The following is a 16,713-nucleotide window of genomic DNA, read 5'->3' on the forward strand; positions in this document are numbered from 1 at the left end:
ATGTAAAAAAGCAAGTTTATGAGGGTGCCTTGAGTCATTTGTCTTCTCGATCTAAAGAGTACTTAGGTCACCATGACTTTCGGAAGATTATTTTTAGCCAGAACTTTGCTCATGACATAGCATCCAGAATTCTGTTTATGCAAAAATGGATTCCAGAGGCAGCAAGCAGTTAGGTAATATACAGACAATGATAACATTTACTTAACTTGGTAATGCTGGTAGCCTTGACAGATGGACTGGGCTTTTGGCACATCCTTTGTATACATTAGTCTCCCCCGATGCTTAACAATTCCAACACATACAAGAGAAGATTTCTTATACACATACCTTGTACAGATGGGGCAATGGAGTTGACAACCTCAAAACTGGAGCTGACATTGGAACAGATGCCAGTTGTGTAATGCAGGCGTCCACACTTATAAGCATAAAGAGGCCCACATGCCTTTTGTAAGGAAGAAAAAGGTCATGATTTAAACAGCCCAGATTATTTTATAATGATCTTCAAGCCCTGCAGGATCAAAATGGCTGAAAATACGATTCTTGAAATTCATAATAGTAGTAAAAGTATGACAAAAGACACAGTTAGGAACCTCTTTTAAGATGCAGCAGAACGGGCCAATGAATGAACTACCAACTGGATCTGGTCTAGGTTATTCTAAAATCTGGTCAGTTTTATCAAATTAAATAAAAAATAAAAATGCAGGTAAAATGTTTGCCCTCAAAAGGGACAAAACATTTTCCTATGTAAAAAAAAGAAAGAAAGAAAGAAAGAAAGATAAAGAAAAGAAAAAATGAAAAAGAAGAAAAAAGAATGCTACGCCATTTCATATTAAATGCAGTACTGTACATAACTGTCTTTGTGAATTAGGCATGACAGCCACATACAAGTACATATACACCATATTTATATATAATACTGTGGCTAAGAAAATGTGGTCCAAACTGGGAAGTAACACCAACTTCAGTCAGGGTCTCACATGGCAATGGAATTAGAAGACAAATTTGGGAAAAGATCCTGGACTGATATGTGAAGCAAAATTGCATGTATATGTATCAAAAAGAGTACCTCCCACATTGTTTCTTAAATCTAAATATTAGATGAGTCTAGAATTCCAATAGCACAGTATAAGCAGAGTATCTCATTTTTTTTCCTTCTTTGTGCCCATTGAAAATCAGCTCTTTTTCCTGTTTTGCACCCTTCCTTGTACCTTGAAAATCTGTAGGCACCTCTCAATTTAGTAGGGAAAATAGTTGAGGGAGCTCCCTGGAGGAAGCATATATAGATGAACCTTGGCTAAACTCTTCAACAAACAGAAGATTTTTCTGAAAACAAGGGATGAAGGACCTATGGCTCTTTGTATTCTTTATCACAATCAACATGACGTGTATTCATTTCAAGATGTCAAGAAGTCCAGAGAATCTCCTCCCTTGCCATAAGTGCTTTCATTCCACAAAATATTGTTGAAATCCAAGGCATTCTAAATATAAACTTAATTTGCACAACAGTCAGACAAATAGGCCCATTTCACAGGCCATTGTTTTTCCTTCCAATACTAAATGGTGAAAACAAAGCATGGGGTTTTGCTCTGTACTTTGTATAGTATGTGACCATCTGGAAGTTTCCTCTTTCTGCTTTCCTCCCTTCCAACAAACCAGAAAAATAAGTTAAGAACAAACCAAGGATTTTTTATGCATTTTCTTGGGAAGGAACAAATCAGAGAGAGAATGCTGTTGGCTGCCAGATGATACAACAGAATATCTTTTGCTGAGTAACTGAGTGGTATGCAACCACATATACCTCTTGGATATTCAGTCACAACCAGTCCAGGTCCCTGGTTCCTTGTCTGGAGCAGATTTACTTGCACACCACCTATATTTGTGTAAAATACTTATACACTCACCAAAAAACCTCCTTTGGGATTGGTCACTAAAGTGGATCCAAGGGTCATGTTCTCCTTTACTTCTGTTACTTGGGGAATGGATGTGTTCACTATAAATAGATAAAAAATGTTAAGTATGTGTCTGTGTAAAAACAAGATGTTAAATCATGCAGTCATTTATTTAAACTGAAAATCCAACCTTTTATACATAAAAAACAAGTTCTTTTTTGTTTCCCTGCCTCCTCCCTGTTCCTTCTTGATTAGAATTCTGCTCCACAAGTCAAAGGTCTGGCTCTCATCCCAGAACCCTGTCTGGGACACAGCTTCACATAGTTTTCTTGAACCTCAAAGAGAATGTCAGACCAGCAATGTAGTGACAACAGAAGACAACCATGCACATAAATGTGCTTCTTAGAACAAATAAACTTTCCAATCTGTATATGATGCTGCTATCAGAATGATAGATTGTTTGATATAAACAGATTGACAGCATATTTAGCATTATAGAAAAGGATCATTTCCTCTAATTGCAAAGTGACTGATGCAAAATCATGTTGGCTATTTAAATTTACTTGCTTGTAAAAACAAGGCCTTATCTGTCATCGAAATTGAGGTCTGATGGTGGAGATATGAGGAAAAAGTTGGGTTCTCCTTCTCCAGTCCAAAACTTCACATTGACAAGAAAAGCAAGAAAAAGAGAAGGGGGGAATTGTTTGTTGAGAAACTGGTTCTTCAGAAGAGGCAATGTGGACCTTAATTGATCCAGTTTCTTCTTCCTAAACTGAAAGTATTTGTTTTAAGAGCTGAAATCTGGCATGGTTGGCTGGTTCCAAGGGCTTCACAGATTGTCTCCTAAAGAGGAATTATCACAAACACAAATGTTGCCTCTGTCTTTGCTGCGTTGAATAGAAGAAGTCTCAGGAGATATTGCACTTATCCTTGCTTGGATATTAGCTGAATACTCTTGATTCCTAGCGTTCTGGTAGCTCAATATGACAAGGCTGAGGACTCAAATGAAGTGATACATATATGGATAAATAGTAAGCAAGGATAGTATGTGTGAATTAACCAATTACTCTTACACCTTGAAGCCTTATGCACTATCGTGAATGCCTCAACAGGACTAGCATTTCTGGGAAGTGTCCATCCAAACTTTCAAAGTAGGGAGAGTCCTTTACATTCTGTGGATATTTGCCCCACTGGTAAAACAGCTCATGTCATCTGGACATTCTTCCGGTGATTTTGTTGACATTTCTGTTATGACTTGACTTTGCTAGTTTGGAGCGACAGAGAACAAGTGTGTACTCCCTTGTTTTTCAGGATTTGATCCTAAGATGACAACATAAAATCATAGAAAGGAAAAATGCAAACAAGGCCTTCACTATTTCTGTGCGGGGCCTCTTCTCAATTTCTGACAGGCCTTTTATTCTCTTACCTGGCAAGTTTAATTTTACACATGGCAAACCATTGTCCCTGCCAACAGGACATTTATAGACATCACCCGTTTTCTTCTGGGGTTGACCAGCCAAGGGAGACCCTATTAGCACCCTGAAAAAGGAATGAAATCACAGTTACCATCTTGGTTGTTTTAATCCTAGGATTCTTACAATTAAAGGCTTGTTTCTTTCATTAAAACAAATCAACATGGCAGGAGATACAAAGGGAAAACGGGCATAATACGATATCCAATGGCTCTAGCTGCTTATAGTCTTGGTGAGGGCTGGGGAGGAGTGAGTATATGCACCGAATGATGTCCAAAAAAGATCTCACCATTTTCCTTCTTCATTTTCAAATTGCTGAACAGTGTATCCAAACATATCTTCCACTGGACCGCTAAAGGTCATTGTATCTTTCACGTCAACGTTGAAAGACACAGCGAGATGCAGCACAGCTGTGAAAGAAGAAAAAATAATATGGAAGAATGTGCATAGCTTCTCAGGGATTGGTCGTGGATGAGGCTTAACTATGGTGAGTGGGTTCTTTCTGGGAGATGTGATGAATTTCTACACATTAAATTTGCTATCACATCGCTATTAGTATTTAGGTCATGGCTGAAAAGTAGAGACTTTTCAAGACTTATTTGATATGCATATGGAATTTATGAAGCAAAACTTCATTCTTTCTCTGATTGTGCCTTAACTTTATTTAGCAGTTCAACTAGTCTAGCATGTTGACCTCTCTGGATCCAATCTTGCACCTAGCCAGGTACTGACTCTATAGATCATACCTATGCTCATACTTTAGCCTCACTTGGGAATTCTCCCATATGTCATATTCTTTCACTAAGATAACATCATCCTTCTTTTCCCAGTTCAATGTTCCTGATAATACTAAGCTAACATTCTTTAATTTCCTGGATCCTGGCACCCACACTCACCTCCTCCTGCTTATGCCATAGCCTACAGTCCAACTTTTCCTTATATCATCACTCTTCCTCTTTGCCAATCCCCCTCGTGTTTATGATGGAACTTCTTTGACTCTGATGGCATACTTCATTCAAAATATCTATTTCTTGGTCATATTGAGATTGCAAAGTAGATTTAAATGTGTACGAATTTATCTTCACAATGCTCTTAGCCAAAGTTGAATGCTGTCAAGTCAACTTTGACATATGGTGACCCTATGTAGGAAAGGCCTCCAAGTCATCCTATCATCAACAGTCTTGTTCATGTCTTGCAGAATCACGGATATAGTTTCATAGATTGACTCTATCCTTCCATCTGTCAGCTCCTGCTTCCCATGCAGGAACATGAGAGAAACCTCCCACAGGATGGTAAAACATCTGGGTGTCCTTGCAGAATCCAAGTCAGAATGGATCTGAGCAACTTTATCTGCAAAGTGTCATGCAAATTATTCACAGGTGTAACTATAGTGTGGGCAAATTAGGGCTTTGCCTCCACTAATAATTTTGTCTTCTAATGAAACTTCCACCAGTCCCCACATTTCTAGCCTTGCGTTGGCTTAAACTTTCAGTCAAGCATTTGGATATATGTTTAAGTTTCCATAGAAAAAAGGAATGCAAATACAGAAAATTAAAGTGTTTTAGGTAGGAATGCTTTTCAAGGTTTCTCTCTCTGAAATTTGGGGAATGAAAGCAAATTCCATGATACATAGAAAAGAATTAGTATCAGGAGAGGCAATGCCTTAATTGTCTCCCAATCCTATAGCTATTCCCTGTTGCACATTTCCAGCAGTTTTTGAAAACCAGAATTGAGCTTTGGCCACTTGTCTTTCACTTTTGAAAGCACTCCTGGCAGTTTGTGTAGCCCCCATGAAGGCCCGGGGGCACAGAAGTAGCCCTAGCCAAACCCAGTGCCCCATTCCTGTTGTAAGCTCTTGACTATTCCTACAACAAATGATCACAGAGAAATTACTGCCAGCTGAACATTGGTGTCTGAAGATCTTGCTGTCCTTTAAACAGAGTTAGGCCTGAAGTATTTTTTGAAAAGCCACAACTGAAACTCATATGGCTATTAATTCCATACTTGGCTAAAAACCAATATTTCCAATAAAACCATGTACAAAGCTTTCTATTTTTCCAGTGAAGGGCTCAAATGTGCCTATTTATTCCTATAAGCCATGAAAGAACTTTTGTTTAAATGTTCTTCTAGCATCTCTCCCTTAATCTTTACCCTTTGCTGAAGAGGAAGCTGACATCCTGGACAAGTGCCAATAAACAATAAAAGCTAGAATTCTCTTTATTAGAAAAGAGACAACTGTCCACCAGAGCAAATCAGAACTATGGATCTTGCAAAAAGCTCAAATTCCATAATTAAGACATGTTGGATTTAGTATTAGACTTTGATCAAATCCAGTGAATAAAGGCTTTGTTCACTGCCATATAAAAAGCTACGAATTTTCCTTGTTCATAGATTTACAGGAACTGACAAATATGCTAAGCATGGCCTTGACATGTTTTTGTAAACATGTAAAACTGATTTGGCAGAAATCTGTGTAGGACATAGCTCAGGAAAATTTAACTTGTTCAATGGAGTAACTAGAGCTAGTGTGGTATAGTAGTGAATAAGAATTAAAGAGCTGTGGGAATGCATTAGGAATGGAAAAGAAAATTAACTGTTGTGTTTTAAATTAATGTACTATTTATTAATATCCTTTTGTTTTCCATAATTGGAACAAAATCGGAAGTGACTTATTCACAAATAATCATGTACAGCTTCAGGAAAAAAATGTGCATAACTATATGTTAATCAATGGTAAAATGCCTGCATTAATAAAATGTTTTTAAGAAAACTACAAAAAAAGTTTATTCTTTAGAGAAGGGGTTGTCAAATGTTTTCAGCTGCTGGGCCCTTTTTGAAGCATTTTTTTTTCTTGTGGAGCCCCCAAAAATGTGAATGTGTGCATATATCTATATCTATATATGTAATCTATCTATCTATCTCAGGCATGGGCAAGCCTTTTCATGCATTGTGTTTTAAAATGGGACAGATGGGTTGGGCCAATGGCAGATGGATGGAGAGTGTATGCGTGAACGAATTAAAAAAAAATGAACAAATTCCTATGCAAACTGCCCATAGCTCATTTGTAGTGCAAAAAAGGGACAATACACTATTTAAATGAAGAACCACATAAATTTAACAGTATTTCAGTGGAAGACCAGTCCAGCCCCCTTCTTCCATGCACGAAAAGCACAATCAAAGCACTCCCTGAGAAGTGGGAGGGAAATTGGGTTTTGGAAGCAAGGAAGGTGAAGGGAAAGGATCTGGGTGGCAAAAGAGATGAAGAGAAAGGTTTTTTGGCAGCGAGACGGAGGAGAAGGGAACCAAAGAGCCCTTCAGTATGCTTTGCGGTGCCCCAAGGACTCCATGGAGCAATTTTAAAATCGCTGCTTTAGGGAAAATGCATATCAAAATACACAAAAATACCTTTACAAAACCAGATATGAACCAAGAACAGAAAGAATATACAGATGGAAGAAAAGTGAAAATGAGACAGAGGTATTTTCAGATCTTCAATTAAAATTCTACTCTGTAGCAAAAGTCCATTGGGAATCGCCACTGTGTCTATCGCAAGGAATTATTGCAAATGTATAATGATGGAGAAAAGATACTAATATTGTTAACATTGCCTTTAGCTCTTCAAAAGACTGGATTCATAGTGCTATAATTATGAAACGTGAAAGAGGCTCACAAAAGTGGGTGGTTTTTTTTTAGGGTTGAAGGCAAAGCTAAATAATAGTTATTAGATTAAAAAGGGCTCCAATTGGCAAATTATCACAAATAATTTAAAATCATACAATGGACTTCAAGATCGGGTGCCAGATAGTTTGGATTTCAACTCTCCAAAGCCAAAATGCTCAGTGGCAAGGAATTATGGATAATTCAATGCTTCTGATGAGTCAAATATTCTCCATCTCTATTCTCCACTATATGTGATTTTTTTTCATTCATTGAGCAGTCAATGTTGGATTCAACCATGCCCAATCTGTGTACATCTAGTTTGAAAGCTTTCGAAGATTCAACATTTTTCGAAGATTCAACATTTTTCAACATTGTAACTCCAATTTTACAACCACTAAGGAATTGTTAATGTTGTAACCTGCACGTATTTTGGCATTAAATGTGATAAAGACAGTATGCTTTAAATAAAATACCATTATCCTGTATAGGAAAAGCACTGAGAAGAACTGGAGGTAGAAAGAAACGTCCCCGATAAATGTAATCTATCTCTGCAAATATTAGCAGTGCAATCCTATATATGCCACTCAGAAGAGATTTGCATTGAGCTCAGTTGAACTTAGCCCTAACTAAGTATAGGAATTTAGGTCAAAATAACTATAGGACTTTGAAACTAATCTGTTCCTTCAAAATATGCAGTACTTCAAATAAAAGTCATTATACTTCAATGTAAATTCAGTCATTAACATTATATTCATCCTTGATGAAGGATGCAAGAGCTATGAAATAATAAAAAAAAAACAACCAGAAAGTACCTTTGGAAATTAGCCTGCTGGCAATTAGTTTGCTAACTGCTGTGCTTCCTTGAAGACTGAAAATCAATGCAAAATATATTCAATGACTCAAAACTTGAAGTTTTGGTTATACTAAAAAAACAGCCATTGTGACAGAGGTGCTCACTGGGAGTTAGATATGGAAAAGGGCCAGCAACCACAACATGTCTTAAGCCAAATGTTTAATGGCGACACCTTATGTGCCTCTTTCCCCAATACTTATTTTAACCATCATTTTCAGCTATGCTTTTGAGTGGGATATGCTCTCAGAGTCAGAATAAACTATTGGGTAAGTCCTTAGCATAGAGGCACGGTCTAACAAACCCTTTTTCTTTTTTGACCACTATATTGAGGAAGTTACTTGTGCAGCAAGAGAACTTGCAAAGTTCATGTTACAGGAACTGCACACTGAAAAACAGGGCTAGGCAACTTTTGCCCTTTTAGGGATCCCAATGTATCATTTTAGCTTCTATGGGTGCTTCTATAGAAGCTAAAATAGCCATAGCCCTTCTATAGTGGTTTCCCACTTTTGTGTATTTTTCCTCCTTCTGGAAGTTTGAAATGCCTCTACCAATGCTTAGAAATTGGCCTGGTTACACACTTGTTCCATCAGTTCCACCCATCACAAGAATAGGGCCTTGGAAAAATCTTATAGAATCAAATTCTGCTCTGGATGTTGAAAAATTCCTTCCCAAGAGTGAGCAACCATACTCTTCTGGATACTTTTGGGTAACAACTCCCATCAGCTAATGATGAGGCATTATGAGAGCTGCAGTCCAGAAACACATGGAATGTGAGTTCCCATCCCTGAACATAGATCAGGGATGGACAAAGTGTGCTCCTCCAGATATTGTGAGGCTGCAACTCACATTTCTCACTACTGATGATACTGGATAAGGATGGGGACTGCATCTGGAATGCCTTACTTTACTTATCTAATATAAACAAAGATACAACAGCTTGAGGTAACTGAGGTAGTATGCCTTTCAGAATGACACAGATGAATAGTTGCTTGCATTCCTCTGCTGGCCCCATGCCTAGAAGCAGAACTCTAAATGAGAGATCACACATCCATCTTCGGCCATGTACAAACTAGCCCAAGAAAGAAGGAAATAATTCCTAACATCCCAGGCTTTTACATCTACCTGAAAGTAAAAACATCCAGTTTAATGGAACTTATTTTCTGAAAAATGAACATAGAATTGAAACCTGAGATTACTGGTATGTTGACCACCCACTACCAAAAAACAAGCAAAAAGCCCTTGCACTTTTCCAAACTTATTCCTTCATATATTTAATTCTGTCGTCCAGTTACTCCATCTGTTACTTCCTAATAAAATAATTTCTCCACATAAGCAAGCTTAGCATAATTACCACAGAAATATTATTGTTGCCAAAATTTCATTAAAACGTTTTTTTTTAACTTTTTATTATGTAAGTCTCTTAGAATGATTTTTATTAACCAGCCAGTATAGCACAGTAGCTTGAAAGTTGGACTATGACTAGAGAAAGGGCTTGGTTATGAAAACCCATAGATGACCTTAGGCAACTCACACGCTCAGCCTCAGAAAATCCTGATATGATCATCCTAAGTAAGAAATAACTTGAAAGTCCACATCAACAAAAACTAGCATGTTATGCCCATGCAGAATTTGTTACGGAAACTTTATTGGTCTGAACTAGAACCCTTTTAGTTGCAGCTCATTACGCCTGATATGGATGTATTTAATAGAAATGAACAGTTCGAAGACTTGCCCATTTACCATGCATTAAACATTTTAAACTATCAAATGTTGTGTTTAAAAGTCTTAAAATGGCAATAACTATAGTGCAAATTAAGGTTCAAACAGAAGACTTGTCACACTATTGCATATATTCCCCCAACATATGAAATACACTTAGCTGTGAGTCAGGATTTCCAAGAGGGTGAACATGGACCGCTTTTTTCATAAATACAGAAAATAATTAAGCAAGACAGTATCTTCTTTCTTGGTGCCACTTTATTGTTTTTGTACATGTTTCACAGATATGGAAAGTGTTATTCAATCAGTTATTCCAGTTCGTTTTTGCTAGAACAATCATTACCCCCAAGAACAACAGAAAGAAAACTGCATTTAAATAAACAGGAAGCTAGATGCTCACCTCAGCAGTCATTTTTAAAAAAGCACTTTCAAGTTCATTTCAGTAAGGCATAATACTGAAGTGTACAATAACTGGGAGTAACAGCCTCTCCTTTTCGCCACTGCAGTAGTTTCATTCTGTGATATGATACAAAGAAATCACCATCATCAATCTTCATCAGAACTAGATTCCTCCTCTTGATCAGAAAGCTCTGCAACAGGAAAACGTAGAATAGCAGCCACACCTGTCAACTGTCCAAGCTGTTCTCCAGACACGTGAAGACTAGAAAAAATGCGAACAGTGCCCATGTTGTCCCGCACACTATCTACTAGTCGAACATACCGACCCCGAGTTGCCACATCTTGATGCCTAAAAAGTTCATCACTGATCAACAATGTATCAATAGCCATGGCTTCATTGGCCGCCTCCACATGCTTAAGACCATAAAACGCTCGGTCTGGCTCATGTTGTAACATCTTGTAGAAATCATCTAAGGCCTTCACTTCACCAGCTGCTTTAGTATCAGCAAGTCTACTTGTCACAGCAGGGTCACACAGAGCTTCTTTCAATGCATATTTATGTCCAGAGGAAGAGTGTACCTAAATAAATAAAAAGGGGGGAGAGGCAGTAAGCATATAGCATTTACAGTGACAATAAGTTATTTATTTCTCTCTCTCTCTCTTTTTTTTTACTGATCTTTGATATTATTACAGATTTCAAGTAATTCTGAATGCTGCTACAGATAAATGGAACTGCATCTGGATTCAACTGTGTCATAGTTGTTTTTCCTACATTAATTTGTAAATCAGTGTCCCAAATAACTTAAGTTGTTTATTACTTGTTTAAACAATGTTCTATTGATGCTCATACTATGTAGACAGGAAGTTTTTAAGAAAGATCTGGATTTTACATGTTAAGCAAGCTTACAAGGAAATGTTTCATTAAATATAACTTTATGGAAATGTTCAGGTTTCATATAATTTATTTTGAAACATTGAGACTAAGTGCAGCTCTAAATCAAGTTTTCTATTTTACAGAGATGGGAATCTCCTTCCACAGTTCCAAAGACTTCCTTAGTCTTAAGGGCTTAAATATCCAGGCATGCCCTAAATTTAATTAAGTGTATGTACTCGCTTCAAAGAGATGTCTTCTAAAATGCAACACTATCTTAGTTTAGATTAATTGGCATATACTGTCATTAATCTGGTTTAATGATCTGAAATTCTGGGACTACACTGGAGTAGGAAGCCTGGTTGTTGTTTTCTTTCTAAGTTGTGCAAGAAGTTGAAAGCAAAATAAAATAAATTCATCCAGTTTTCAATGAGCAACATTTTACTCAGCTCCATTTTATAACTAGTAAAGGTAAAGGTTTACCCCTGACATTAAGTCCAGTCATTTCCGACTCTGGGGGTTGGTGCTAATCTCCATTTCTAAGCCAAAGAGCTGGTGTTGTTCATAGACACGTCCAAGGTCAGGTGGCCAGCATGACTGCATGGAATGCCATTCCCGCCGGAGCGGTACCTATTAATCTACTCACATTTGCATGCTTTTGAACTGCTAGGTTGGCAGAAGCTGGGGCTAACAGCAGGAGCTCATGCCGCTCCCTTGAATTGAACCTGCAACCTTTCAGCCCGCGAGTTCAGCAGCTCAGAGCTATAACTCACACCACTGGGGGCTCCATACTTTATAATTATGTTTACATTAATCAACTTTTCATTAGTATGAATAAGCTCTGCACAGTAAGTAAATAAATACATATCAAGGAATAATACTTCTTATATTGTTATAAGTCATTAACAAGGCTTTAAAAATACTCAGATTGCCAACCAGGATAGAGACTAGTTAAATTCTTGTAAAATTCAGTGGGTCTCATTCCCTGGTAAGCTGTGGGGAGAAACTCTCTTACAACATTCATCTGTTAATTTGCCCTGCTTTTAATTAACATAAAATGTCTTGAACCTCACTTTTGGGAAAAGGTAGAATGCCAATGAATGAATGAATGAATCAAATAAATGAATAATCTATTTTCTTTTATTTTCAGTTCTATTTTACCTACCATGTAAATATTAATAAATATTGATGCAGAAGTAAGTTCCACAGAAGTCACTCCAAAACAGCAAAAGGGTCTCTGTCACTGGACTGTAAAACCCATCACAAGCATTGTTTAAGATAATGGTAATTGCAGTCTAGCATATGAGAACCGTAAGTCAGATATGCTGTTTTAAAGCTATGCATGCTTAAGACTAAAGCCTTTAGAGACAAATACCAGACATTTGTTCTTGTAAATTTATATTTATAACAAGGATGAGACTCATGCTGGTGTTCAGATGTTCAGCTGCAATTTCTCGTTGTTTTAGTCAATGCTGGCAATAGCTGTTAACAGCATATGAAGACCCATATATGATTCCTATTGCTGACTGATTAGCTAGTCCAGTGACTCTCAAAGTGACTCTCTAGGTGTTAAGATTTCAACTTGGGAAAACCCTAGCTACTTTGACAAGTCAAGAATTTTAGGAGCTGAAGTACAAAATCTCTGCAGGACCAAAGTTTGGGAACCACTGGAATAAAACAACCATGCTTTCAATAACGTGCTTTTGTATCTTTTCTAACACTTTAATAAGCAGGCATTTATACAAACAGCACAACCACACTATGTCATCAGTGCAGTGCTATGACAGGTATCTGCACTACAACTTCAGGATCCAACATGTCAGGGACAATACTGGCTTGATTGGTAGGTTCATAAGCAAAATTCTCATCCCTATCCTTCAAACTATGGACTAGAGACAAAAAGCTCATCTTGGCATTTTATGGGCACTTACCTTTCTGTTTAACGCAGGCATGGGCAAACTTGGGGCCTCCCGGTGTTTGGACTTCAATTTCCACCATTCCTACTGGCTATTAGGAATGGTGGAAATTGAAGGGCAGAAGTTTGCTCATGCCTGGTATATAAAGTATCCATAAATTCAGAAACTTTAATTTTCCAGAATGCTGGAAGTTACAAATGCCTAAGGAGCAGTTACAAACACTGGAAGAGCCCAAGTTTGCCCAGGACTGGTGTAGAAGATGTAGCCTTTGAGCTTGAGATGACTTGATGCAGTAGACTGGCATCAGCTACTAATTTCCTCAGCCTCAAGGGTTACCGTAGTTATACTCAACTTGCCTGCTGTTATTCATTTTTTTTGTAATTGTTGTGCTTTTACTATGGCCTGGATTGTAATGTGTTTCTGTGCTTTATATGGGTTTTTGTTGCAAGCCGCTCCAAGTCCCTTTGGGACAAATGCAAGATACTCCACTTAGGTAGGAAAAAATGAAATGCAAAGATACAGAATGGGGGATACTTGGCTTGACTGCAGTATGTGTGAAAAAGATCTTGGCAGCCATCGTGGACAAGTTAAACATGAACCAGGAATGTCATGTGGCAGCTAAAAAAGCCAATGAGATTTTGGCCTGCATAAATAGGAACAAAGTGTCTAGATCCAGGGGAGTCACGCTACCCCTCTATTCTGCCTTGGTCAGACCACACCTGGAATCACACTGTGTCTAATTCTGGGCACCGTAATTGAAGGGAGATCTCAACAAGCTGGAATGTGGCCAGAGGAGGGCAACTAAAATGATCAAGGGTCTGGACAACAAGCCCTATGAGGAGCGGCTTAAAGAGTTGGGCATGTTTAGCCTGCAGAAGAGAAGGCTGAGAGAAGACATGTATAAACGTGTGAGGGGAGAAAGCTTGTTCCCTCCTCTTGGTCCCACCCCAGTCTCAAGGGAACGAGAGAGGGGACCTTCTACATGATCACTCCCAGTCTCTAGAACTCCCTTCCTAAAGAAGTAAAAACAGCCACCACCCTCCTCTCTTTTAAGAAACTTATAAAAATGCACCTTTGCACTTTAGTGTATAGAGAGGAGGATGACACTTTATTGGATCATTTTATTTTTCAACACAATACTTAATTCTTTGTTGTAAGCTTACTGTTATACCTGTTGTTTTACTGTGTATTATTTGTTACGTTTGCACTCACCTAGAGGCATTGAATGCTTTTTATATGTGTAAACAGGCCTGCATCCCTCTTGGGAGAGAGGGTGATATAGAAATAAAGTATTATTATTGTTGTTGTTGTTTTCTGCTGCCCTGGAGACTAGGATGCGGACCAATGGCTTCCAACTACAATACAGGAGATTCCACCTGAATATTAGGAAGAACGTCCTGACTGTGAAAGCTGTTCAGCAGTGGAACTCTCTGCCTCAGAGTGTGGTGGAGGCTCCTTCTTTGGAGACTTTTAAACAGAGGCTGGACGGCCATCTGTTGGGGGGTGCTTTGAAAGTGAAAGGGGTGCTTTGAAAGTATTATTATTATTGCTGCCCCTGGTGTTGCCTTACCTGTCAGAGCTGTTCAGCAGTGGAACTCTCTGCCCCAGAGTGTGGTGGAGGCTCCTTCTTTGGAGACTTTTAAACAGAGGCTGGACGGCCATCTGTTGAGGGTGCTTTGAAAGCGATTTTCCTGTTTTTTTTGGCAGGGGGATGGACTGGATGGCCCACCATACTATGATATAAATAACACTTATTACTATTATTATTATTATTATTGCTGCCCCAGGCGTTGCCTTTGATATTATTATTATTATTATTGTTATTATTATTATTATTGTTATTGCTGCCCCAGGCGTTGCCTTACCTGTCAGAGATGTTCAGGAGCGAAACTCTCTGCCCCAGAGTGTGACTGTCAGAACTGTTCAGCAGTGGAACTCTCTGCCCCAGAGTGTGGTGGAAGCTCCTTCTTTGGAGACTTTTAAACAGAGGCCGGATGGCCATCTGTTGGGGGTGCTTTGAAACGATTTTCCTGCTTTTTGGCAGGGGGTTGGACTGGATGACCCACGATACTATGATATAAATAACGTTTATTATGATTATTATGCTTGCTGCCCGAGGAGTGGCCTTACCTGCAGGAACTTGGAGCGGTTCTCGAGGAGGAGCTTGTTGTCGGTCTTGACGGCCTGCTGGAACATGTAGTCGCAGAACTGCTCTCGGACGAAGCCCGGGCTGGCGACGAGGACGCACTTGACCACGTCGAAGTTGACGTGGCGCTGGATGGCCTGGGCCACCTGCTCGTAGAAGCGCTCGAGGGCGCGGTCGTGCTGGGCGCAGCTGCCCCTCCGCTTCCGCGGGATGCTGACCTCCACCTTGGCGCGGGGGAGCGTCATGCTGGGCGTGACGAGGCAGACGTGGGCCAGGCCCTCCTGCATGACCACGGCGGCCAGGTCGGCGCCCCAGGCCGGGTCGCAGGCCTGCTCCACGCGCTCCAGCGCCACCGAGTCCCACTGCTTCTTGGCCAGCGTGAACTGGCGGTTGGGCTCCAGCTCGATGGTGTGGTAGGCGCCCATCTTGACGAACTCGTTCTCCTGGATGTTGGTGCCCTTGACGCGCAGCTGGCAGGCCTGCGAGTCGAAGTCGGTGGTCTCCACGCAGAGGGTGAGCGTGGTGCGGACGCGGCTGCTGCCCACGCTGCCCGTCGACGTCTCCGTCTGCACCTTCCGGATGGTGGCCGCCCGGAGGCTGTCGCCCGCCTGGATCAGGTTGTAGGCGTGCCACATGTCCTCGGCCTCCTCCGGCACCAGCGTCACCTGCCCCGCGTTGTCCTTTTCCATGTCCTTCCGCAACAGCTTCATCCTGCAGGCCTCTCTCTCTCTCTGCGGCCTACTCCGGAAAAAGCCGCCCGGCCTCGATTTACAAGTTCCCTTGCTAAGCGGCCTACTCCGGGAAAAGCCGCCTGGCCTCGATTTCCTAGTTGTCACACACTCTCTTTGCTAAGCAGCCATTGCGGCCTAGCACACTCCACGCCGCCTGAGCCAAATTTTCGATAAGGTGTCTTTGCCCGAGTTTGCTTCCTCTTCACCATCTCGGCATATTGCTCGTCTGAGAAGAGGAGAAAAGAGGGAGGAGCTTCCCCTAAGCCACGCCCCCTCGTCAAAGCGTCACAGGCAACCCAGCGCTGAATTTGTCCTCAGCTGGCTCAAATGCCCGGCTGGGGAAAAGGGGGCGGGGCTTGTCATCGGCCACGCCTCCTCAAAAAAAAACCGCGTCAAGGAGAAATCTAGGCAAATACGAGTAGCGTCCGCAACAGCGCATGCGCAATAAGGGGGCCAACCATAAAGAGAGACAGCGAGGCGTGACCGAGACGCCGAACGCAAAGCTGATTGGTTGAGTCGTTGCTGAGTCGGAGCCCCCGGTGGCGCAGTGGGTTAAGCCCTGTGCCGGCAGGACTGAAGACCGACGGGTCGCAGATTCGAATCCGGGGAGAGGCGGATGAGCTCCCTCTATCAGCTCCAGCTCCTCATGCGGGGGCATGAGAGAAGCCTCCCACAAGGATGATTAAAAACATCAATCATCCGGGTGTGGGGCAACGTCCTTGCAGGCGGCCAATTCTCTCACACCAGAAGCGACTTGCAGGTTCTCAAGTCGCTCCTGACAGACAAATAATAATAGCCAGTTGTTGGAGAGGAGGAGGAGGAGAAGGAAAGCGGGAGTTAGAAGTGCTTTCATTTAGTTTTGAGTGACTTTACGTTAATTTGGGTTAGGTTGCTGTGAGTTTTCTGGGCTGTCTGGCCATGTTCCAGAAGCATTCTCTCCTGACGTTTCACCCACATCTATGGCAGGCATCCTCAGGTTTGCATGCTGGTCGCTTCTGTGGCGAGAGAATCAGCCGTCTATGAAGACATTGCCCAGGGGACGCCCGGATGTCTTGCA

At 40.7% G+C, this 16,713-nt stretch overlaps 2 protein-coding genes across 2 annotated transcripts in view; both read right to left on the reverse strand.

The window, feature by feature from the left end:
- The window catches only part of ITGA1 (integrin subunit alpha 1), an 84,930-nt gene that overhangs the window by 54,088 nt on the left and 14,129 nt on the right, over window positions 1–16,713 (reverse strand). The window contains exons 2-5 of the mRNA XM_060761474.2: window positions 3,651–3,771; window positions 3,316–3,428; window positions 1,902–1,990; window positions 328–442 (exon numbers count right to left, since the gene is read on the reverse strand). Coding sequence (XP_060617457.2) covers window positions 328–442; window positions 1,902–1,990; window positions 3,316–3,428; window positions 3,651–3,771 — 438 coding nt within the window. The remainder of the gene's footprint in view (window positions 1–327; window positions 443–1,901; window positions 1,991–3,315; window positions 3,429–3,650; window positions 3,772–16,713) is intronic.
- PELO (pelota mRNA surveillance and ribosome rescue factor) lies at window positions 9,834–15,993 on the reverse strand. Its single transcript, XM_060761473.2, has 2 exons — window positions 14,910–15,993; window positions 9,834–10,571 (listed from the first exon to the last, which is right to left on the reverse strand). The coding sequence occupies exons 1-2, from the start codon at window positions 15,633–15,635 to the stop codon at window positions 10,140–10,142; spliced, it is 1,158 nt and encodes a 385-aa protein (XP_060617456.2). The 5' UTR covers window positions 15,636–15,993; the 3' UTR covers window positions 9,834–10,139.

This window comes from Anolis sagrei, chromosome 2 (assembly GCF_037176765.1).
Source record: "Anolis sagrei isolate rAnoSag1 chromosome 2, rAnoSag1.mat, whole genome shotgun sequence".
In the NCBI taxonomy this organism is placed as follows: domain Eukaryota; kingdom Metazoa; phylum Chordata; class Lepidosauria; order Squamata; family Dactyloidae; genus Anolis; species Anolis sagrei.